The sequence below is a fragment of the Limanda limanda genome, chromosome 15, assembly GCF_963576545.1.
Source record: "Limanda limanda chromosome 15, fLimLim1.1, whole genome shotgun sequence".
Taxonomy (NCBI): domain Eukaryota; kingdom Metazoa; phylum Chordata; class Actinopteri; order Pleuronectiformes; family Pleuronectidae; genus Limanda; species Limanda limanda.
Genome location: NC_083650.1, coordinates 9,003,750 through 9,029,687, shown reverse-complemented (window position 1 = coordinate 9,029,687; position 25,938 = coordinate 9,003,750). Strand labels below are relative to the sequence as shown.

The window sequence follows — 25,938 nt, the reverse complement described above, 5'->3', positions numbered from 1 at the left end:
AGCCCAATAAATCAGTGTAATCTCTCTTTGAGATGCTTCTTTCAAATGCAGTAATGGATTTGATGGTTAATATAAAGCCAACTATCTGATCGAATAATTAAAGATAAAACAATGTTGCTCAGATAATATTCCTTTGAGATATTAAAATGTTAATTTAAAGTAAAAAATACCTGCAATGCTTATCTTGATTATGGCAGCAACTTCATAAATTGGATTGAAAACATTGTTGTTCGCAGTTTATCATATTTCTCCTCATTTCTGCTTCTTTCAATTAACATAAGTCGTTTTTGTAAACATGAAATAGATGTTCAGTTCAGGTCATATTCCCAGGATGCACTGAGCATCCTTTTCAATGGCAACAAACAGTAAAACATTTCATAAGCTGACTATATTTTGTAATATCAAAGTGACTACCACGCAAAGTCTAGAAAGACTGTAATTATTTAGCCCAATTTACTACAAGTTTTGAAGTTGGATAGCAGCCATTTAGAATCGATTGATGCCAACAAATATGCGCCAGACTAATCAGTGAACTGTGAGGGGTGAGATGATGATGTGACTCATCACCTCTCAGACTCTTGAGCCCTTATAACGATCTAATAAAGCTCGATGTCAGAGAGGGAACAGATGAATAGTTTAGAAGATCATTTCCTAACGGCATCTTTTTGTTTTTCAAAAGTGAAATTGGTTGTTGGGGCTATGATCCATCAACAGAATAGAGGAATAATCTCTGTGGTGGAGAACCGAAACGAAGAACATCAATGCAGTGATGTATAGATATAAATAAATATATGTCAATGTCTAAAAGGATCATTTCTATCCTGTTTAAAAGGATGCAGGACAGAAAACTTAATTAAGTGCAATGAAGGGCAGCCTGTCATTTAATAACAGCACTGTCTGGAAGATGGGTTCATGCAGGGACAAAGACAACCACTCAACAGGTTGCAAAAAGCTTCGCTGGACTATGGACAGTGTTAATAATTTCCTATGATAGCAGCACATAGTGCTTGTCTTGGGACAACTCATTGACTACAGGCTGTGAGGAAATTACAAGGAAATTGAGAAATACAATTATTGGAATTCCACAAACTTCCTTATTTTTCTTGAGAAACAGTTTTTCAGAGGATTCCAACCATGGATCCACACACACACCAACACATGCTCTATCTCATTTCCCGTTTTTGTGTCTAATAAGGCCTGTTTTTCATTCGCTTTATAACAATGGCTCCAATTTCCCTTGTAAATTCTCCTCTCATATGCGAAAGCCTCTTTCAAATAGCAAGACCACAGGCAAATACACGTTCTCTCATTGTGCAGTCCATCTGATATCCAAGTGCACATTTACATCTCACTGAGACATTTAACAACAGTAGCATGTCGTGTAGCAGGGCAAATTAAAATATGTGATAAGAGGAAGAGCAGAGAAATTAAAAATGCCCAAAATATCATATTATAATGTGTACTGCTATTAGTGTCAATGGATTACAGCATGTGTTCTTCCACCGCAGGGGGTGTAGCTGTGTTTAATGGCTGATCATTTGAATGCACACAGTAGTGCGCTCCACATAGCAGGGCATCAGGACAGACCTCGGAGCAGACTTCCCTCTGGCTCAAGATCAGATGTGATTCTGGCTGCATTCAAAATCAAAAAGCTGCTGTCTTATGGGCTGACTTTATTTCACGCTTCTGCCAATGACTTCATATATTAAAAGTAACACGAGGGTGCTCCTCACTAAACCTGGAGTGATTTAATGTGTCCTGTGTGATCCATATCAGACAAAATTATCAACTTTTCTTTCAGAAGAAAATGGATGGCTGCGAAAAACCGGAACGATTTTGGATAAATCAATTTTGCAGCGAGTCTTTCTGTGCATTCATAGACAGCATGAGACAAGAGGCGCTCTATTACATGGACATCTGTTAACTTCAGCGAGGAGTCACACCGCGGTCAATAGTCTGCGTCTAAAAATAATAAATAGAGTTTCTAGGGGGTGAGGCAGAGGATACTGTTTAACTCTTCCTCCTCTCTCCCATTGATATTTTTTTTCCCGAGCAGCACAAAGTGGAGACAAGAAACAGGATGTGGGGGAGTTTCAGTCCCGTAGAGGATCAACCAACTATCCCATCATGACGGCGCTTGGTCTTTCGCCACCGCTATGGGGTCAGATTACCCAATGCTGTTCTTATCCATTAGAGCAGTAGAGGAGCACCGATGCTAGATCAAGCAGAAAAATATTTCATTGTGCTCCCACTGGTCGAAGAATGGAGCCATTACAGCAAAAGGTGTTATAAGCTCAAGTTGATAGTTCAGCCAGACTTCAGGTCAGCAATGATACGACTGCGGGAAAAACTGTCACGTTCTGTGTGACAATCTAGATGATTTAATGGAGGAAAATCCATGAGGGAAAACATGACTGACACTGAAAGCTCTTTTGGTCGAGCGTGGGATCAATTCAACAGGGACTGTAATGGGTTTAGAAAATTCCGGGCTAAAAAAAAACAAAAAAACATCTGCTCTTTATTACTCTGAGCGGTGTTGTCACCTTGTTTTTGAAATGAACACAATGTGAGTCTCGAAAAAAATCCAAACACTTCTCCAAGAAGAAAAATATTCATAGCAGCACAGTTATGAAAAATGAGACACAAATCAAAACTGTGTGCAGAATGAAAAATTAAACCAATACATTTCAAGATGAATGCAGGACTCTACTTCACACTCTGTGGAAATAAATTTGGAGGGTAACCAGTCAAAACTCTTGTGCTTGAGGCTAATTATTGTAGACCTTATTAAATTAATCTAAATTTTAAAAAACTCCCCCTGAATCGCAAAACTGTGACCATGTTCAGTCATGTTCCGTGGTCACGTTCAAGCACATTACATCATACATTATTCGTGTCTCCGTTTGGAAAAAATACACCCCGGAGTTTAAGAAAATAAGGTTGTGAGCTGAAGCCATCAGAAAGAACAAACACAAAGCGAGGCAGAGAGGCGGAGACTGACGCACACAGTTGTGTTTTTAATCTGGCTGGGTGGCTCAGTATGAGAGAGACTTGTGTCAAGTTCACCCTGGGACTGTGGCGCTGTTGAGGGGAATCTCTATTTGTATTAACTGCTGGTTGAAAGAATACCCACAGCAGGAGGACGCCAGGATGACGACAGTGTGGAGTTTGATTGATAGATTTGTTGTGTTTGTCGTGGAATAAAATTTTGATTCATCTTCAGACAGTGGGTGGTTACCGCTGCACCAGCCACCTGCCAATGTTAGAGTCGTTTCGAATGCGCAGCAGCAGGGTGCGTCTCTGCCGTCACAGCTAACATCTACATCCAATCATGAAAACAACCTTTACCAAACAGCTGATCCCATCCCTAACTTAATCCCATCATAATGTACATAAAGCAAGTTGTAGCTTAAACTGCAGTACAACACAGGTAACAAAGTATCAATTGACATAGTTGTGTACTGCTCGTTTTACAGGAAACTGACATATCACGAGTATCAGCTTGTGCATCGTTTTCTTCGGTGTAGAAAAAGGTGTGTTTCGATAAAAATCAGCTCTGCTTTGTCCATACTCCTCCAGAACTGCATGTTAGTCTGGACAGTCAGAAACAGATTGTGTCTGGAAACTATGACGTAGACTCTCAACCGCTTGCTCACTGGATCTTTTTGGTCACAACGTAGCCTTTGCTGACAGCTGTTGTGCACCTAAATTCTTCATTGTACTTTTAGCCATTGCTGCTTCCCATTTTGCAAACGCATGCCCAATGTATCTGACTGGACATGTGATATACGATTTCAGGCATGTAAGTATGGACAGGAATTAAAACTGATACTGAGCCAACACATGTGGACAGAGAGTTTCATTTCGAAAACACCATTTTGAAAAGAAAACTGCATAGTGTGAGTGTAGCCTGAAGCAAATGACCATTCACCTTCTCTCATTTCTGCTGCAGCGAGCAGTGATGTGTACACAGGCGGCGGCAGCGATCTCTGGATCTGCTGAAAGTACTTTCAGTTATTGCACAAGTTACTCTGTATTGCCTCTTCAAACATGAAAAAAATGTGAGTCCTATAGCTCAGCCCACGGTGCAGCATGTCTGCATCGTTCCAAAAAAGGAGGCTTGTTGACTGTTGTCATCTCTCCGTCAACAAACTTGTGGAGGAAGCTGTGCAGCCTTGTGCAGTTTCAGGAGTCGTACCAGCTGAAGGTGAAGGGGGGCGATAGCACTTCATACCGAGTAGCTAAAATCAACTGATGCTGATTGAAGTTGCACTGAAATATTTTGCACGCTTGAATAACGTTCAAGCGTGCAAGTAATCAGCCCTGAAGACAGAAGACAAATCCCATTTGTCGTCTTGGCCATGTGAGGTAATTCTTCTCTCAACTTTCTCCAACTGCATGGGAATTATTCAAAAAAAATCTGTTGACTGACGATAACACAACTCTCAGCTGTTGTGGCTGCACTCATTTCACCTTCTTGTCTAGAAACACTGCTGCCACCATTCCTTCTCATTTTCCCAACAGTTTTGTATATGCACCACTGCTGGTTAGATCAGATTGCAAGCTAGCTGATGGCAGACTTCTTAAACATATGGCATTTTTATGACAAGAACAATAAAAGAAAAATAAATAAAGTGTGGGGAGAAATGTTAGAAGGTAGACATAAAAAGAGGAGAAGAGAAGCAGGGGGACAGCGGGGGAGGGAAACGCAGGAAGACGAGAATTAGCACCTGATGCCATTGGTAGAGCTGCTGTACATAATCTCGAATGAGAAGAGAGCACTTCACATCTTTTTTCACTTCACACTGAGACACCATTATGCAGGGCTTCCTGCCATCGGCACAGTGGAAAATTACACCACCGTTTTTTGCAAGTGGTTTGTGAGACCTAAAGACACTAAACAGGGTGCTCTGTTGTTAGCAGGATATGAAGGGCAGATGGTTTCATCCCTTTTACATCATTTTACCTCAGGGATTCATCAGGAATCGACCATAGTACCATATTTCTTCTTTTAGAACCTTTCAGCCACACGGTGAAGGCTACTTTCATTCAGTGGCTGTAAAAGGACATGTGAGGTGAATCACGTCAGCTGGATCCGCTTGTCTCGAGCCACTCGCCTATCTCTGTTTTCATTAAAACTTTATTTTTCCATCTCTGCTGGTCTCCTCGTCATCATCAAACTCCGATTATGGCTCTTATGTTGACAAGCTGATTCATGCTGCCTGAGCAGGGGCCAGTGAAAATTATCATTTCGTACTCACAGACCAAATCACTGCGTCGTAATTAGCAGTTAGAGTCCACGCCAAGTGTACATACTGTAGCTGTTGTTTTATTCACAACAGACTTGATTAGACAGCTTCAGTATCAGAATACAGATAATATGATGTCTTATGTACTTGAACAAGTCTGTCTCATTTCCACAGCATACCCTGGAATCGTCACAGACATGAGACCTGACAATTATAGGAACATTTGCATTCATTGTCTTGCCAGTGTCCCAGACAAGTAATTACACAAACACACACAAAGTATTTACATGCATGAAAGTACACATACTCATAATTCGCGCTAAAAACAATGCAGAGCTCAGGCAGATAAGGATGTAATTAGTTTTGCAGGGGATATGTTGGACAAAATTACATTTCTGACCCAATGAAGGCACAAAATTAAAAAGTCAAGAGATCCCTTAAATTTCAAATATTAATTCTGAGGACACAAATGTCCGTATAAAATGTTATTGCAATCCATTCAAAAGCTGCCTGTGGTTCTAGGGTGAAATACCTAACATAGGGGTTCATCCTCCGGGCACCTCAGGTTATTGAGGTGATTCAGCCTGGACCAAGGCCAACAGACAAATTTCCCTGTACGTGAAGCCATTTTTCTCAATGATGATAAATAAGAAATATTTATCTTCCTTTTCTCATGAAACCCTTTTACAAACCCTTTTAAATAATGCTCTCTCTCTCTCTCTAAATATATAATGTATGTATTTATATGTATGTGTGTGTGTGTATAGAGAATTATGCCAATGCAAAGAAAGGAATTATATTTGCATAATGTACAGCTCATGATGCATGTCCGCTTTTTTCTCTAATTCTGCTTTTCTTTACTCCTCCACCACTGCTTGTATGTGTCACATACACACACACACACACACACACACACACACACACACACACACACACACACACACACACACACACACACACACACACACACACACACACTGCTTTCCAGATGAGGAACTCTCAAAAGCGGGATAAGCAACAAAGGGGATAAAGGCTCCGGGATCATTCACAAATTACTCATTAATTCTTGCTCAGAGGTGTATTCATCGGCCCCTGTGGAATGAAAATGAAGATCAATTCTTAGTCTCCGGTTCAGAAGGATATAAAAACAAAGGTCTTCTTACTAATTGCAGAGTGGGAAAAGACAGTGAAAGGTAAGAAAGGCAGGAAAAAGGGAATGTGAATTGAATTGAGGTGAGATGGACAGATTGGTGAAGGGTTACAAAGGGGAATAAGACAGTAGGGTGAAAAAAGTGATGGGCAAGCGAAGTAAGATCTTGGTGACAAGATTGGGGTCAAAGTCGGTGTAACGTGAGGAGTGATAAAGGGGAAATATGCACAGCTCCAGTCTCGTATTTGTGCTTTTTGAATCGATAACTTGAACCAGCGCACACTTGTATGTTAAAGTGAGGGAATGGAAGTGAGAGAAAGTGACAAAGGGCACAACTCGGGAGTCAGCCGGGGCAAATGAGATAAGACACATAGCAGAGAGAGAGAGTATTTTCACACACTGCTCAGCGTAGGTGAGATTATTAGGCTGCACCACACGCATACACACCATTTGCACATAAAGGGCACATAAGCTAAAGATGTATTCCTCTTGATGGAGGTCTTCAGATCATCCGGCTATTATATGTTAGCAAATGCAGGCGAATGTTTACCCCTTCTTAAAAATCAATAGCTCAACTCAACTGTGTGTAGTGCTCAGAAGACTATTTCCTGCTATTTCCTTCTTGGCTCACATTTTCCCCTTTTTCTTTTAGCTTTTTATGACAAAACAAAAAATCCCTTCCTCGTCTAGCACCAACCTAGAAAGGCTTTGCATCTGGTTAATTCAGGTTTAAATTAGAAATCAAATTGCAAATGCCAGGATGTGAAAACCTATTTATACAGTCTCTTTCGCGACATTTAATCTTCAATACCTGAATGTCACACAAACAAAGTCGTTAGTCACATGATTGAAAATAATTATTTGTATCGTATGTATATAGATTTTCATAGTAAATTATTATAGATTCTCTTTGTGACATTTCAGCACAGAAGAAAGTCGTTAAAAGTATTTTATTTAATTGTTTAAAGTATAACTTTTGTCAATCTCCTTACTTTCTCCTATTTCATTATAGAGGGGAAGGTTTCGGTGGCGACCACATGTAAGTGGACAGACATAGGGCTACCACCTGATCCTGACAGATCCTGTTCCTGTTGTGTATGTGAGATAACTAGGAAGAGTTGTCATGTCAGCTATAGACCCTTCACCTTTTCCACCAAGGATGCTTTAATAAACCCGCCCCTGAGAGTCTCATTAGAGTTATGATTAAGCCGATAGCTTTGTCGAGGGCCAGTTATATAGAAGACAGCCTTTTTGTCGTCACAGTCCTACAGACACATCACATTTTACATAGTTGAGTGCACAAACACACGGAGTTGTTTGTAAATTCAATTTCTCATCCCAAGTATTTGAAATTTAGATCTCCCAGATGCCTTTTCAGCAGACAAGGTGAGGCTGCTCCTCAGCAGGGGGTTTGGTCTCATTATTAAGCTACAATTGGCTGCTGTACACTTGCTGTCAGGATATAATAAGCTGCAGTTGTTCTATCGAATGTTGGGCACATATAGTTTTCTCCAGGGCCAATCAAAATCTGAGTCTGAACATTTTACTTTGCTGAGCCTTTTCCCGAGATGCTACTTTGACAGCAACAGCGGCAACAATAGTAGGATTGCATTAGTTAAGTTGCCAGGCAACAATGCAGTGCAATGGGCTTGTGCACTCGCATGTCTATAACCCAATGCATTCTCTATTTTCATATAACCTTTTTAACATGCAAATACATCAAAATAATAACGAAGATTAGCTGTATAGTTTCTTAACAGCAGTGGCTGCAGCAGTTAGTCTTAACTAGGTAGGCAGGAGTAGTAACAGAAGCAGTAGTAATGCAAGATGGTGCCTCGAAATTGCTTTACATAGCATGTCCTTTCACACCTATGACAGTGAGTCACACTCAGGTGCCCCTATTGATTACCGCTCTAATCTCTGCTCAAGATGAGAGAGCAGCCCATCTTCCCTTACTCTGCCTCATTGGCCATTGAGAGCAGAGAGTATCTCTATGAAGACTCCCGTACATACACTGTGAGAGAATGTGTCCTCAAAACTGTAACATCTGTCACAAGAACACATACATTCTCATTTAATTTGGTCTCTTAGATGTCGTAGAAGAAAGTGGCCACCTCGCCGCTCAACCAGCTGCTAGTCTGCTTTCAGGTTGAGGTATTTAAACGTGACATGAAGTAGCTGCTGGCTGTTGTTCATTTAAGATAATTGAGGAATTTATACAGGTTTTACTATGGCGGATACATAAGTACCCTATAATTAAAAGAATCTTTCTGCTAGACTATCTGCGAGAAACTGTCTATTCTGAAGAAAGAACTACTCAGACTTAAAGGAAATGGTCTCTTTTGTAGAGCGGCAAATGTTTGATAGTGGTCGGCTGTGAGGCAATCAGTGGTTACATTTGTGTGCTATTCAAAGCGGTTTGTAGTTTCACAAGTAACATTGAGATTGGCAACTCCAATGGGCACACGCTCTTCTTGATGATTTTCTTCCCATAAAATAACAACTATTCTCTGACTCTATTCTTGTTGTACTACAACATTACTCTTTTTTTCTTCAAAATGGCCCTTATACCCGTCATGTTCCCAAAAGAAGATCTGAAAATCAAACAAAAAAGTGAATGTATCTCACCCAGAAAGATGGAGTAAGAGGTGACAGAGAGTTGGTGAAGTGCCAAAGGAGATTATCACAGGATAAAATATGCCATGAAATTAAACGAAGACAGACATCAGCTCCTCTCATTACCCAGCGCTGTTTATATTTGAATAGACATACGTGTACAGGGATCAGTGCTCGATGCTTAGACGCACACTCATGTCTACCAAGTGTAGTGTTGAGTGTCACATCATTAGGAGTCACAATCAAGTATTCCCCTTACAGAGAGAAAGGGTTAGGGTACAATGTGGGTAAACATTGTTATTCATTATTATTCAGGGGAATATCTCGGTAAAAGCAGCAGGGAAAAGAAAAACGAGTGAGGAAAATGAGCATGACAGGAATGGTTCGGCATAAGCCACAAAGCAGGAGATTGTTTGTTTGTGTCTTATTCAGGCATTAAGAGATGCCATTTAAGCTTCACTTAAACTTTAGGTCTTCTTGCAGAAATCTGTCGGAATATTTTATCCGCTTTGCTTAACAGTCGGCCAAATAGAATAATTGAGACTCTATCCAATTTGTGTTGAGAAAATGTGAAATCCTTGGTGTATTCTCAAATCCCCTTAACACCTCCACCTGAGTAAAATGGTCCACAGTGCATCAATGGTAACCTGTCAAAGAAACTGTCAATGTGCTGGGAGCACTTGGGATTTGGCGCTGACTCATAGGTTGCTTTGAGACATGCACTGAACTCCTCCGGAGTTTCTTTGCAGGGGCTGGTTGTGTAAACGCAAATGTCCGAGTGAGCACCACCGGAGTTTCTGCAGACTTTCTCCACCTGGCCCCCTAGTGTAAAGTCAAGAGAAACTCAGAAGGAGTCGATGTGAGCACACAGCAGGAAATCCTCCCGAGGACTCACACCGAGCAAGTAGGGGTTTCAATGACATTTCTAACAAGCGACAGATGCAAAAATACAAAAACCCAAAGAGAATACAATTATATCCGAATGAAAAATTGGTGCCAAACACACAAATGGTCCGTATTTATCTCTGGAGGATTTGTTGCTGTTGTGACATGTCTGAGCAGAGAATCTCCCGCTGCGTTGTTAATGTGTAAAACTGAAACTGTGGAGTTATTTCAGAAAATGGAGGTCATGTCGGGAAACAGCGATACTGCGGTATTACCGCTCTCACCTTACTTTGCTCACTCCTCTTTATGTCTTCCCTGTACACCTAGTAAAACTAATAAAATATATAAATATACAGTGAGGGCAGACGGCTAGATCTCATTTAAAAATGACATTCAGAATCATGCATCCTCCTGATTATGTTTTTTTCTCATTTTATTGAAGGTAGTTTTCTTTTCATTAAGGGTGAAAGAGGCAAGGGAACTTAAACGAAGTGAATACAAAAAATGCAGAGTTTGAAAAAGGAAAGGTTGATCATGAGAGACTTTACATCCTGTTACCACTATAATGTTTTTTCACCAGAAGTAACTGGATCAGTTAAACTTTTTTTTTTAGACCAAACTTTAGTTAGGTGCAGACATAGAAGCACTGTTCATTTTAACTTAACAACACCAAACCATTCAATTTAACCATTGCATGATTTATATCCAGACATATATCCTGTTCTTGTCTCTTTAAGGCCCATCTCCCAATACAACCCAGTCTACTCTGATTGGCCAGCTGTCCCACTCTTTTAGGATTGGTCAACCACTTCCAGCCCTTTGAGGAAATGTCTGCCCCCGCTCTCACTTTACTTGGCTTTGGTCCAGCTACTTAACAGGCGTTTCAGGAGCTTCAGGTGTGCTTTCCATTGGAGAAAGAAGCTTCTTTGACCCAGACTTTGGGCTTTTTAACTTTGCAAACCTTTAACATTCTTACAAAACCCTGTGTAACGCATTAGGGGACAAAAAACTAAAAAGGCTTGAAATGTCTCCTTTATAACATACCCAGCTGACAGGTGCCGTGCCCAAGTTTTATTGCAAGTTAGACCAAACCATTTATGTGCTCAGTATTCAGTGTGTTTACATCTGCCACACTAATCATCTAATGTCTTTTCTCAGAGCAAAGGATTTGGTTCTGTTGCACCTTTTACAAGCTTACTCCTAATATTGTCTCCTCATGCAGAATCTTTCTCAAGGACAGTCAGAACCAGAGCCATCTTTTTGTAATAGTAAACACAGTTTGATTAGATTATGTTGAATGATGACTATGAAGGAAATTGTAGGTGGTTTTCCTGTCAGTGAAATACTTGAAAGTAATTAGATGTGATTGCTATTATCATCATTAACCACCTGTATGGGTTTTTTGTGGATGACACAGCCAATCAAAAACCTCATCTCATCTCCATGGAAATGCAAGAGCTTTTGTCGCAATTAGTATTTTAAAGAGACCCGACGGCAGCTACAGCCCAGTGGATGGGACCGAAACGCAACAAACGGCAGGGATGTCCAAGCAGGTGGCCTCATCACAAGAGCCAGCCAGTGCCAGGATCCATTCTGTCTACAGCTTGTGTTTCGTCTGATCTCTAATTATCAGGTGCATTGACAACAAAGGCAAAACTACTCCAAGGCTGTTTAAGAAGACTGGCTCTGATTCTTTGTTATATCAGGGTTGTCTCTCAATGGGGTGAAAGAATAAATTATGCATAATGCTCTCATCTTTAAACAAAGAACTTTTGAAGTGAAAGCAATGATGCAATTTGCCATCATTATTATTAATATTCCTATTATTGTTAGTATTGTACATGTGGCTTTATGATACATGGCAAACAGCCTCAGCCCCACGGCATGATGTTAATTATTAGCCTGCGGTGTCTCAATGAGAAATGACACCACTGTCTGTGCTGTGAACGTGTCATTTGCTGGGGAAATTATATACAAACGACCTGATAGTCAGACAACCTGTCAGTGTAGATTGACAGATTGTGATTAGCCTCCACGTCTCTTGGCACAAAGCCATCACCCGTTGGACATGTGCGTTTTTAAATCCCTTATTTAATGCAAAACGAGTCAATGCCCAGGGGCACTTTTGGTGAGAACTGCATGGAAGGGAACCAGAGAGAAACAAACGGGACGGGAACAGAGGGTGGATATAAAGAGTTGGATGACTTTCAATTGAAAATAGATATGTTAAGTCTACCCCAAGGATTGAAATTGGAAATAATTAACCAAACATTTCATGGTAGTTGCCATATGACCACTGCTGAATCAAAGCCCCATTTCTAATTACACCGCTGTTCTTCCCTCTATCATTGTCAGAGAGGAATTCACAAAGCCCCTCAACAATTATTTCTCTCAGAGATTCGTATCTTTTCGTTTCTCTTTTTCTGTTTCAGTCGAGAGGAACCTATTCATCATGTCAGTGTGACGCCCGCTCAGTTCTGACCTAGCATGACGAGTCACCTCTGGTACAATCATCTCCTCACAGCCTTTTGTCACTGGGAGAGATTAAAATCTTTTCACTTTTTTAAGTATGGGTGATCAGTGTTTAATGTAGACCAAGGATTTTTAGACTGTCAGCTCTAGAAGTTCATGTTCTGGCACCGGTTTCTTTTTCCCTTTTTTTGTTCATCTCCAGCTTCTGGATGGGACCTAGTGGTGCAATAATCAAGGATGTAGCTTAGACATTCTGTGACTTGTCAGGGAATTAAAAGTTACAATCCCTAAATTTGTCACATCGCCCAGTACACCACCAAATTCCAAAATGTTACCTCAGGTCACTGTGTTACTGTCTGTTGCTTTGTTTTGCATTTCATTTAAATTATGCCAGTTACATGTGAGCCTATTTACATATCTGTCTTCTCGCTGCAATCCACAGATAAGGGCGATGGGTGACGACAATTTAATTTTCCTATAAGGAAAAGCTCTTTTATTATCCCTGCTCCCAAAATAGCAAGCCAAATGGAGAACTGTCCAGTCACATTGCCTGTGGTAGATATGAAGTGGTTTTAGAAAGTTCTGATCGACAGTAAAAACTAGGATGGATAGATTATGCCGAAATAGCCAAGTTACATTTTATATATAAGCACTTATCTCATATGTACGCCTAGATTTTAGTTGAGCATTTAATACAGTTCAGCTGCAGCTAGAATAATGAGCTTGTCCCTCTTTTACACCAACATTTGTTATTTATTTTTTATTAACAAGTAATCCTGCAAAAATATAAATGTGATTGACTCGTTTCCCATTAGAGGACTCATCTTTTATTTTTTCCCTCCCGCTGCGTCATGTTGTCACAAACGCAGCGAACTGAGATGCTCGCTCACCTCACTCTCTTGCCAAATTAGCGTGTTTACCTGGGTGTCACTTTTCCATTACTAATGAGCTGAGAGGACACAAAACTGTGTCTACTGCAGACAAAAGTCAGACGTAAGTGGGTGTTGGTGGGTTTTTAGATCAGTGAAAAAAAGGGACTTCAGTGTTCCAACTCTCTATTTTAATGATACCTGCTCCGAAACCTGGGGCCTTAAGCACAAGAGCCGCCCAGGGTTGTGTCAGTTCTCTGGTCCTTCTACGTTATACATTAACAAAAAGGTATAGCCCTGATAATCACGTCATCAAATCCTCAGACGCTACCATCACTTTAATAGGCTTTGTGAGGATCGTGACCTACTGACTACTATTGAGAGATACAAATGTTTGGGAAAAGGTATGAGGACAAATCCCAGGAGAGACGTTTTTTTCCCAGGCTTGTGGTCATCCACAGCAAAAGCATTAGTAACTGTCCAGATAGTAACACCCATAGGGCCAAACTTTTAAAGCAGTTTACAAAAACGATTGCACTTTCTACTGCTACTTGTGGTTTATTGCATTGATGAAAAATCTCTGTTAGTCTTTTATCGGGCAGTTTTAGAGAGCCTTATCATGTGTGGCATTACAACCTGATTTCAGTAATCTCTCAGTCCAAACCAGTCCGACTGATGCACACTGCAGGGAAGATTATAGGGCCAAGCAAGGACACGTTCCTGCAGTCTATTTATGAACAGGCTTCACAAAGTCAAAACAATCTGATAGAATCTGAGCATCCCGTGTTCTACACGCTGAGCTATGCCCTTTGTTAGATGGGTCAGATTCCCTCTCAGCAGATTAAATAGTTTTATTTTTACTTTAAAATGTTGTGTACAGCCACAGTCTTTTATTTGTGGGATATATGGAAAAGTAAGTTTCTTTGTATATTTTATGTAAATGTATGTGTGTATGTAATGTGGATAAGGTGCCTTAAGAACCTTGTTTGTAATTCATTAAATATATCTGTAGTTTTTCTGTCGTCTTCTTATGGCTGCAGCCTGGGTGAAGATGTAAGAAATACCCAGATCAATAACTTCAGTAAATGCACCAATTCCAGAATGTGGTATTCAATTTTACAGGCGAAAGTTTGGAGTTATTTACAATAAAGTATATTTACATCTGCAGGGTAATGGCCCATCTGACTGTTATATTATTAAGTATGTAGCATAACAGCAACACAACAGTGCATTGGGACTGTACGAGTCTACAGCCATGCTCTGCTAGGTTTTAATATCAGCATAATCACTCATACTGATGTTTAGCAGGTATGTAATGGTTACCATGTTAGTATGCTCACATTAATTAATTCTGAGAAAAATATGAATGGGAATTAGCAGGTATCAATTTCATATTTTGTTACAATATTTTATGCCAGGATGATCGATTTTGCCATGACTGGATCCACATAACTAGCATTGTTATGTTCAGTGCAACCACACTCATTGATCTAGAAATGCATCTTCACTTGTTTATATCATCCCTTATGTAAGTACACAAGTCTATTTCTCTACAACAACAATATTTGTTTCAGTCATAGTTGACAAAACTATGCCGGTGTACTGATCAATACAACGGAGTCATCTCCCTCATGGAATAACCTTTATACTCACAGTTCTAGATGGGCAACGAAAGGTTTTGAATTCAGATCCAGTGACTCACTAAAGAGCAGATGAAGACAGAAACCAGCCGTAACATTTATGCTGGCATCCAAACAGACGCTGCCTGTCTCTGGAGTCCTTCCTTCCTCTGCTTGAAGAAAGCCAAGTGCAGTATATTTTTATAGTTAAGTAAAAATTGCTGTCTCGATATACACATACTGTTTATGCGTTCTTTACAATATTTGGTTGAATGTTGTATTCAGGAAATCTCATTCCAATCTCACAATAGAAGTCGGCGGCCAGCATAAAACAATAGGATCAACATTCTTCTAAGTAAACTTGTTAACCTTTAAATACCACAGTCTATATACAGCCATCACATATTTATTACTTCTGAAAAATGTTACTTTTCATTTTCTTTATTCTGATAAAATTTGTCATTTTTAACTTCATAACCATTTTTAATGCTTATTTGTAGAGCTGTCCAAATTAATTCATTTATCATTCAACTATTAATAAAATGTGATTCAAATATACATAATTAAAGTTCAGTCCAAAGCTTAACACCCTAAATGAACTGTCTACGGCTCGCTACATTACACAGCTGTGGTACTCATCAGTGAATAACAAAACCCGACAGAGAGAAAGTAACTAATGCTTTTGTAAATTGGAAAGCTAAAAGCAGCCACCGAATTAGCAGGAAGAAGACAATGCACAGAGAGAAACAATTTGAATAGCATTAGGAGAGCTCATAAAATCTATCCTCAAGGGGAACTGCTGTGTGAAGATGACACACTTTGTATGAAGGGCACCGTGGACGAACATACCTGAGCAAACAAAGACATCAACTTCTGTGAGCAAAGCCAACTACTTAGGCATCAAAACACTTCTCTGCCGTCTTAGAAAAATGGAAAATGGAGGGAAAGTTATCCAGTCTTGTCACTGACAGCGTAACATAGTTGTAGTCGATTGACAACTTCCCTATGAGCACCTGCCCTGCACGGCCCATGGTCTGCAGAGGACGATCACGGTTTACCTTCACGACCGCGTATTAGTAAGTGTTCTGACCAAATGTCGCAAGGTTGTCGGGCATTTAAACAGTCCATCAAACGCCTAGGAATTAAGAGAACAGCAAGCTGCCCTTGGACATAACAAGAATCACTCATCCAAGACATCGAAGCAATGTGGAATTCTACCCTTGAGATGTTGATGTGAACCTGGCAGAAAAAAAGTTTCCACTGACCGCATCACCGATTGAGCAAAACTGGAATATTGAATTGCTGACCGCTCTGGTGCTTGCTAAATTGGCAAACTTTCTAAATTGGCAAACTTTCTAAATTGGCAAACTTGCTAAAGGCTGCATGAATTTGAACCTTGCATATCGGTTAATACCTGTATGTTTCTGGTTTGCTGCTTTCTCTCTCTTTCTCTGTGTTTGTGTTTGTGTGTGATGCCTGAGTAGCATACAAACAGGAAGGTAGTGACTGTGTTTATCTGTGTAATTAACAATTTACTGCCATGTTTAAAACATCTCGTGGGCTTCGATTGCTGATATGTGACTTAACTGTTTGAGGGAGAGCTGCATTTCTCCTCTTCCGTGGTGATGCCAGACTTATGCAACTTGAGTTACGGAGCATTCAGATGATGATCCAATTTGTATAGTTAAGAGGAAAACTGTTTTACCACAGACCGGCTTAACGGGAGGACGGCTCCAACATCACATGGTGAAGGGTTTCTACAGAACTCCAACCCCAGGTTTTAAGGACCTGATTGTCAGCACACAACCTGGTGACGTGAGACACCTGAACAACAACCATTGACACACAGAGGAGGATGTTGTTTTTTCCCCTAGGTTCTTCTGAAACCTCAAACAGATGAAGAGGAAGAGTCCAGAGGAACAATGTCTGGACAGCTACAAAACAGAACCCAAAATAGACCTGGAGCGGTCAAAGAGAGAAGGCACACATGCCAGGCCATTGAACCGAAGTGTCTGTCAACAGCAGTGTCTTGTGAGAGGCTGTTCTCCTTCTCAGGACAGATCATCCAGAGGAGGAGAGCTGCTTTGTCTCCTGATAATGTAAACACACTTGTCTGTCTCAGTACCTGGCTGAATGTGACAGAGGGCCAAGCAGTGCTGGGAAAAACGTTCAACAATTTTAACTCAGCAGCAGAATCTGGCCTTGCTTAACCACTTGTATAGATTTTTTTTTTATATAATCTTCTTAATTGATACCTACCTAATTTTAATGGCCTTGATGGCACTTTGACTTGGCCTGGGTTTTGTTATTTTTGTCATTGCATTCAACTGCATATAGTGTAAGAAATCTATCTGTTATTCACAGGAGATTTAAAGATGCCATGAAACAACAGTATCTGAATTTAATTATGCCTCCTGTATTGATTCTACACCAGTTTTAGAATATCAATTACAAATTATTGTACAATTGTGATATGTTATATTTTCGACATTTCTACTTTTTGTATGTGTTTTATGTTTCTGAATTACCCACTTCCCCTCTATATTGTGATCATTTATATTAGGGCGGCATTGACTGAGGCCATTTTCCCTCATGTCAAATCTATTGTCAGGGACAATGGCCCAATTTATTCCAGAATCACATCTCACATGTGGCAAAAAGGCCCTTTCACAAATCCCGTTAGGAGCAGAGTGAATGTTGTGCTGTTATTACTATTACCAGAGCTCTCACACTCTGGAACATAAGGGATGCAACAGGACATGAGTGAATCATAAAGCAAGTGTTGTAGTTTTGAGCTTTAGTTCATGGCCCTGCAGGCCTCCATCAATAATGCCCTTTCATTTTTCTTTCATCATGGTCATGACAAGGTTTCAAAGGTCTCTAGACACAGTGCTGCAGATCCAGTTACATTTTTTTTAAAGACTTGATTATCTTTTCTTTAGTCTTTTCCGCCACAGTCTCTATTTGAATTGATTTGGTCTTCCAGAGGATAAACATTTTACAACAATGCATTTAGGCTTTTACCTTCCATGACGTAGACCAGGGATCCCACATCGCCCTCCTTAATGATGCAGCTGTCTTTTCCATACTCCACAGGGTACATGCAGTCCACGATCTCCTGGATCTGCGACAGCTCCAGGTTCTTCATGAAGTCATTGTCCAAGATGGCTTCCTTGATCAGATCCTTGGACCTGGAGACAAGGTGAAAAAATGAGACCATTATTCTAACTTTAGAAACCCAAACTCGTGCGCAATGTTCGTGGTATATATAACCAGGGAGAATAAGGGAGAGACACGAGGAAAATAATCTAAAATCAAAACTTCTGAATGATGTTGGCGACTTCAGCAAGGAGGGATGTTGCTTATTTCTAAGGCAATTAATCACCCATTCATTCTGCACAGTTGAGCTTTTCAAAAGAATGATCGTCGCTTCAAATACATCGAGGTGAAACTTTTTTATTTCCTTCAAATGCTGGAATAAGCCAATAAAAGGTAAAAAACCATGCCTAATGAAAACAGATTGTTTCTGTTCAGGGTTGCACCTCTGAAAGCCACATTGGCCTTCAGACTGCAGAGTCATTTGCGTATTTCATAGGTAAGTATCCCCTGCAATGACTATGTAAGGAGGGGAGTGAATGTAATTAACTGTAAAGCTAATGAAGGGGCAGCTCTGTGTGCCGGTGGGCGAAAAAGGAAAAGCAGATTAGATGAAATTGGACAACATAATGAAAGTGGACATTATGTAGAATTATCATTTAAAACAAGGAGAGCAAATTAGACGTGATGCACGACCAATGCAGGAGAGACATTTGTTCATAAAAGGTGTCCATGCACAGATGAACGCCGTGCAGTTTGAAACTGTCAAAGCCGAGCGTCAGTCGGATCCTCTGAGGCGACGATGTGATTGGAGAGAAGTCTGCAGTGAGTCAAGATCACTCATTCATTGAAGCCTGCTCAGCTGAGTGCTGCGTGGCTGCTAAGTGTCAGCTGGATGAATGAGGTTAATAATATGTATCAGGGTTAATCCAACAAGACGTCCCTTCCTACTGAGCAGTGCATCTTTTTCTACCTTATTCATTAAAAAAAAGGACAGAGCGCCACTACTCCCGTCCAGCGTGATTGAAAGGCACTGGTGAACTGCCTGTTGCATTTTTAAGCTTGTTGTCCTTTTCTGATTTTTTATGTGCACTGTTGACACAGATCACCTGAGGAGCTTTAGCTAAAAGGGCACACATCCTTGAAGGCATTTTATGAAGCGGTTCTCTCACTTCACACAGGCATCTCTGTCCTGCTGCCAGCCTGCAGCCAAGTCTGAGACAAACCACAGAAATATACCAACAAAACTTCACTGGCTGCAACAATATCAGCAGGGCCCAGTTTTTTATGTGCTGAGCACTTAGCAAATATCCATGTTTCTGGAACAAACAATAAAACACCTCTGTACGTTCATGTGTATGTGAGGTTAAGTTTCATGGTCTTAATTCTCGTCGAGGGCTAACTTTGATCTTTTAAGGTCCCATTAACGCCTCTCCAATAAATCTTGACACACTTTATCGCTTAAATCTGTCCAAGAAAACTTTGTAGCTCCCTCATATCAAATCTGCTGAAACAGAGAGAGTTGCCAGTCCCGGCTGAAAAGCAACAATCAACATCTGGCACATAAATACAGATCTGAAGCCCAGCTGGACAGCATCTACACTTTTCAAGTGTTTCACTTTCACACCCTCGGCTGAACGATCACATTTGGTTTGGATCACAAATAGTGTGAAAAGATATCAATAACTTTATTTTCATAATGTGTATTTTGCATTTAAAAGGTCAATAAAAGTGAAGGATAACTCACAACCAACTTTTCTTAGCTGTCTGTTTGAATACACTGATTTATTATCGCCAACAAAGTGTCATGTGGTCATTGCTGTTTGTCAGTAAGCAGGATTACTTGTTGGAAGGGTTGAAGTATGGGACAATGAAGAATTTAGAGCAAATTCAATTAAGGTGACAGATCAAGGATATTTTTCACTTTCTTAGACATAGCGAGATAGAATTGATATCTTGCCTTTGTATGTATCTGTGGCCAATCAGCCTCGGTGGAGGACGCGTTCTCAAGGGCCCAGTTACTTCAGTTATTTAAACAAAGTACGAACAAGTAGAAGAAAACAATTGCCATCCTTTGTTTCTCAGTGATGATTCTTACATTGATATATGACTCTGAGGTTAGAAAACCTGCTGTCATTTGTGGTAGAATTTACTTCATAAAACTTCTCCCTTGTTTGACATTTTACTGAGCAAACATGAGAAGCGACAGTCAGGTAACAAGCATCCAGACTCTCAGGATTTGAATTGATTTGAACGTAGGGTATTGCAGTACAGTTTCTGCCCCCCATTTTATACAGAGATCCTTCTGCTGTTAAGAAGAACCCTTGTTATGCTTTAGTTTTCTGCACTGAAACAAACAAGCTTGACTAATGCCTCCCCCGTGTATGACTTTAGGCAGCATACTGGCCTTCTGAAATCCGAGGTGAGGTGCGTAACACAACCGCATCGACGTGTGTCTCGATGTTCCAGCTCTCACTTCTACACAGACGCTGATCCAACTGTGTAAAAAGGAGAGCTTGAACATCTGACTACCTCCGCTGCTTGCAATGTCCCCCGCCCATCCTTTTTGATATAGAACGGCGAGATGGAATAAAGGGGCACAACATTCCCGCTTTGAACAGGCTGTGTATAGGGGCTTGTGTATTGAGAAGGGAAAATTCTGGCGTTGTGCCTATTTTTAAAATCCCACCGTTTGATTATGTTCATAGGTGCACTGTGCTTCTCAGACCCTCCTCTGCTTTTCAGCAGCAGGAGAGGATCTTTTGGAATTCATTTTGAAAACGTTAATAAAGGTTTGAAGTGCTGTTTTCAGACTGTGACAATCCTTATGCTCTGGTCAAAACAGGTTTATTTCTATGCTGAGCCTGCAGACTCTGCTTGTTAATAAGTCAAACAGTAACAAACTGGAAATCCATTATTTTCCCAAAGTTGACCCCCCCGTCCTCGGGAAATGCGCTTCAATGACCCCGTTGCTGTTTTATTTACACCCAGGAGATTTCTGTCCTTCTAAACCCTCACTGGGACCCCCCTGGCTCCAGCCTCTGATAGCAGCGTTGAGCAATGTCTTCCATGCTGCTGTCCCTTGTAAAAACATCTGCTCTCCTTTGTGAGGATGATATATTTGCCTTCGTCCACTGGTGATGTTGAGGCTGAGCAAGTTCAGCCTTCCTTAAAAGGAGAAAATATGCTCTTTTAGAAGGAAAAAAGAAAGGGGTGGCAGAAAAAAGAGGCAGACAGGGGGAGAGGAATGGATGAAGTTTGGGCTAGGAAGGCTCTATGGGCCTTGTAAAGAACATAACAAGGGTGAGAATGAAAGAAAAATATAAACATTTAGCCGATTCCAACAATATTGCTACTCTTTAATAACCAATGAACATAAAAAGTGCAGCGGAGCTTTTTTCACCCCATGAGGGAGCTTGCATGTTTAATAAAAAGGAAAACCTCTTTATTCTCAATTGAGCAATAACAAAAACAGAGTTCGAAGAGTCACAGAGAAACAAAAATAACTTTGACTCTGAAGTTAATTGCTGCATGTCGACAGAATAACACAAACTTTTCTCAGGCGTCCAAACAAATTGAATGATGATAATAATGTTGAAGTACAAGGTCGGTGCCCAAACACACTCAAGTCATTTGCGTTTGACTCCGTCAGCTTGTCTGTCATAATTTTGTCTCATACATGAGCTCATTAAAATAGAGACGCTCAAAACAAATGTCATTCTCTGTCAGACCGAGAGCGTGAACAGGTGCTGCAGATGCTCGGCAGAAATTCGCTGCACGACTCTTCAAAGAGGCTTGAAGAGAAGTTCAAGCAACCTCTCGATAAGTAGAAGTTGATTCTCAGTTCCATCACAAATTTCTCTTTCACTTCCCCTATGAGGATTATCATCAGAAATCGTGCAATCATTCAAAACCACTGTCACATCTTCACCTCTTTCCCATCATAGCTGACAAATGATTAAAACTCTTCTTTGTTAGAGATATCATGAGATTGTTTTTTAAAAATGCAGGATAATCCTTCACTTTTGTTTAAATGAGTTGGTCTCACCTAAAGCCTCTTTGGGGAAACCTTGTAATGGCAATACACATTTAAAGTGAAAGCGTTAACATTGAGGGTAGTTAACGTAATGAAACAGAGTTTTTCCTCGTCTGCCTTTCTAAAGCCTGCGTCCGGTATCTCTCCTTCATTCATGACAGTGACACAAAGAAAAGCAAAATATAAACAAGAGTCCACTTTCACTATTTTTCTCCCAATGCGCAGAGCTGACAGGTAAAACAAAGACTAATGTCCTGTTCCTGCTCAGATGAATAACATCCTTTATTTGTGAATCTTCTTTGATGAAATCCTTGGAGCTTTTGTTTGTTTGTGTTTCAACCAATAATGACTCTCATATCTGACACATCTGATCTATCTGATGGGGGTTTCCCCCCCACTGAGCATAACATCATCATCACATGTCATTTTATGGACACTTTTATCCAAAGCGACTTACAATTAGTGCGTTCAACATCTGTGCATTAAGCACCAACATGAGAAAACAATGTTTGATATGATAAGGTAATGGATTTAGCTGCAGTAATTGCGTGTATTAACTGACTTGTCTGAGCCTTTTCAAATTTCACAGCTGGATTTACTTTTTGAAACAGATTATATTGAATATGTCCACTTTACAGTGCCGTGTCACAATGAAGCGCTGTCCACAGGGGTTACGTCTATTGACTCAAAATAATACAACCTTTAAGTTCAAACCCAACAGACAGCTGGATTATTACAGCTATTTCAGTGACGGCTTCATCGTGAGAAGCAGGAGGAAGGTGTTTGTTTGAGAGTATGAACAGAAAAAGAAAAGGGAGGAAGAGTGAGAGTGAGAGAGAGAGAGAGAGAGAGAGAGAGAGAGAGAGAGAGAGAGAGAGAGAGAGAGAGAGAGAGAGGAATGAGTGAGAGTAGTTAAATCACAAGGCAAACAAAGAGCCTGTCACATAATCACAGCTTGTATAAAATACACACTGGTACATTACACAGAGATATAATCCCCCTTCATTAGATGAGTTCTCTGTCAGCCTGTGGCTTATTGATAATCTGCCTTTAATCACTGAGCTGCTGATCGTGTTATTGATAAACTGTCACGCGTGAAGGCATTTCCTCACAGCCAGTGTGTGTGTGTGTGTGTGTGTGTGCGTGTGTGTGTGTGGGTGTACCTGTGTGTGTGTGTGTGTGTGTGTGTGTGTGTGTGTGAGTGTGTGTGTGTGTGTGTGTGTGTGTGTGTGTGTGTGTGTGTGTGTGTGTGTGTGTGTGTGTGTGTGTGTGTGTGTGTATGGAGTAGAAAGCATCACCCCATCCATATGTGCTACAGGTGCCGCACCTGCTGCGCCACACGATAACATTACGCACAGGAATCTAGAAAGGTGGCCAATCGGAACCGACTCCAGAACGAACTGGAGAACCAACAGTTGATGCAAAAATAATACATAAGATGTGAATTATCAACCGGTGAACATGTGGACACCTTACTGTGGGCTTTTGGGGTAGAAGGGCAGGGTGACATGGCTGAGATCCTGGATGTCGAAGGCAGTGGGTTCGGCAGAAATCGCCTGCCTCTTGGTCCGCTGCTGGTCGTTGAGCTCGTTGTGCTTGTGGACCTGCTGGGTTGCCGGTTTGATGACGGATCGGTATTTGTCCAGCTCGGTCTGCAGCTTCTGGATCAGCTCGTCCTTCTGGTCGAGCTCCAGCTCCAGCTCGTCGATGAGCGCGTCCCTCTGGCGCAGCTCCTCGATCTTCTCCTGCAGCGCGTACTGGAGGTCGCGCAAGGTGCCCATCTCCGACGAGCGACTTTCCCAACAAGTTTTTCCGGAAAGGTGCGCAGTCGAGTCTGTATCCTCTCCTCTGCCACGCTGCTCGCAAACTTTATCCGGCATGAACAGCTCGAGAGGGATGCAGCCCCTGGCTCTCCTGAAGGGGGGGGGGGGGGGGGTTCCTCGCCCGCTGTGCGTCGCAAGCGGATGGTGGGAATGGGAGAGAAGGTGTGCTCGGTGGTTGCCTCGACTACCAAGGTGAGCGTGTAAAGCTCGCAAAGTTTCCTCTCTCTGTCTCTCTGTCTCTCTCCCTCTCTCTCTCTCTCTCTCTGTGTCTCCCTCCCTCCCTCGGCGGTGAGACAGTGGAGGAGCGTCCTCTCCGAGTGCGTCAGGCTGCGACCCGGAGCGAGTGCATGGAGAGAAGGGCGCCTACAGGAATCCGTGGCACGGTGCAGCCTGCCACTCCACGGAGAGCTCGTCTCAATAATGGACCGGGTGAGAAAGAGGCGGCTCTCAGAAACATGTCATCACACCTCAGCCGCTCGCCCCGAGGCTGCGGAGGTACAAATAGATGAGCATCGGAGCCTTAATGGAAGTTGGAGGCGCTGGAAACTTAATGAACCTCGATGCGGAAATAAACAACGCGTTGTAGGGACTGTGGAGGAAGCAGGCTGTTGCATGCATCGTCCACAATGGGGCGAATAACACAACGTGATTTATCATCTGAATGTAGATTCCACTGCTTTGATTGGAGCATGCTGAGGTGGAAAAACGCTAAATCCAAATCCCTGCCTTGCAACAGCTCATTTACTGGCTGATTTGAAAGTGAGAGTTACTGAAAGGCGAGCAGATGGTAATCTTGAATATTGTCAGACAGAAGCAGCAGAGGTGGAAATGCTAAAAGCCACCGAGGCTCACGATCCACCACATGCAGCTCCACATTCCTCATCTAATCTGGTGACTCCCGGGTGCCGCTGGTGTCTGTCCACATTATCCCAGTGAGTCATCTGGAGCTCACAGAAACTGCATTTGGCCTCATGTGCTCGGGACAAATTCTGGGGAGGATAAACTGCCAAGGACAATCTGATAGGATGAGACGATTCTGAGGCTAAAACTGCAATTACTGTTCTGGAGGGAGGGGGGGGTGGTCACATGGTGACAGTGAAAACCTAAAGCAGCGTGAACAAGGTCTGTCTGGCTGCGAGCATATATACGTGTCTTCTGTTGTTTAGTGTGCTGGTGCACAGCATCTGATTCCTGGCAAACACCATGTAAACAATGCCAGACTGACACTGGTGTGTCTTACAACAGATCACAGCTGCCCCCTTGTGGTGGTTTGTAGGATCAACTCAGGCGTTAAACAAGAAGGTAGCATCCCTTTAACAATGGTCCCTATACTGAACTAATGGATGAAGTAATGTGTTCAGGAAATAGGTCGGCTATACTGTAATCGACAGTTGTGTGTGTGATTGCAAACACTTGCATATAGAGTCGGAATGTGTGGAAAAAAGTGAAAGTGCTCCAAGGTGTCAACCATTGGAATCAGCCTATTGCAACATTCAGCAACATAGCAAACAGTGCCAAACGTTTTTATTGAGACTTTAAATGAGATTAAGCAGCTGTGGGGAACACCTGTCAGCAGAGATAGATTTGTCTGGTTCAGTCATTAAAATGAAAGCTGTAAGGTTTATTCTTTCCCCCCAAAAAAACACGTGTTGTATTGTTCTGTTGTCTCTAAATTCAAACAACAAACAAGTCTAAAGAAGAACATGTAATTTCTCCTGAGATGTTCCAGTTGATTTAAGTGTTAAATCTCAGTCATCTCAAGTGTATAATAGATGTTCTACTTTAAAAGGTAGAAAAGAAAATCCTTATCCTCCAGAGAATCCTCATATTTTCACATTTGAAAAGCAGAAACCAGTGTGTATTTGGTGTTTTTTGTTTAATTTATTACTCAAACAACCAATATATCGACAGGAAGAAGAGCCTTTATCATGCGAGGTCATTTAAAAGCATGCATCATATTTTCTTTTAGGCCCATTTCGGTCAAGGTCAGGGTGCAGGGCATCAGGAATTTACGTCTGGAGATCTCAGTCTCTCCCCGGTCCAGCTTTGCATCCATCCCCTCATCCTCCCATCATCTCAAATAGGCTCCCTCCCATTGTCCTTCAAAGCACCTCTGCGCTTTA

The 25,938-nt window shown here is 41.4% G+C and overlaps 1 protein-coding gene across 3 annotated transcripts in view; it reads right to left on the bottom strand.

The window, feature by feature from the left end:
* Positions 1-25,938, bottom strand: part of LOC133020623 (cGMP-dependent protein kinase 1) — a 78,751-nt gene that overhangs the window by 51,251 nt on the left and 1,562 nt on the right. For 2 of the 3 annotated variants that reach the window (XM_061087251.1, XM_061087250.1), the window contains exons 1-2: positions 23,469-23,773; positions 17,885-18,051 (exon numbers count right to left, since the gene is read on the bottom strand). In XM_061087251.1, the coding sequence (XP_060943234.1) occupies positions 17,885-18,051; positions 23,469-23,773 (472 nt within the window). Of the gene's footprint in view, positions 1-17,884; positions 18,052-23,468; positions 23,774-25,938 lie in introns of those variants that run through there. The other variant, XM_061087252.1, reaches the window with a different exon arrangement.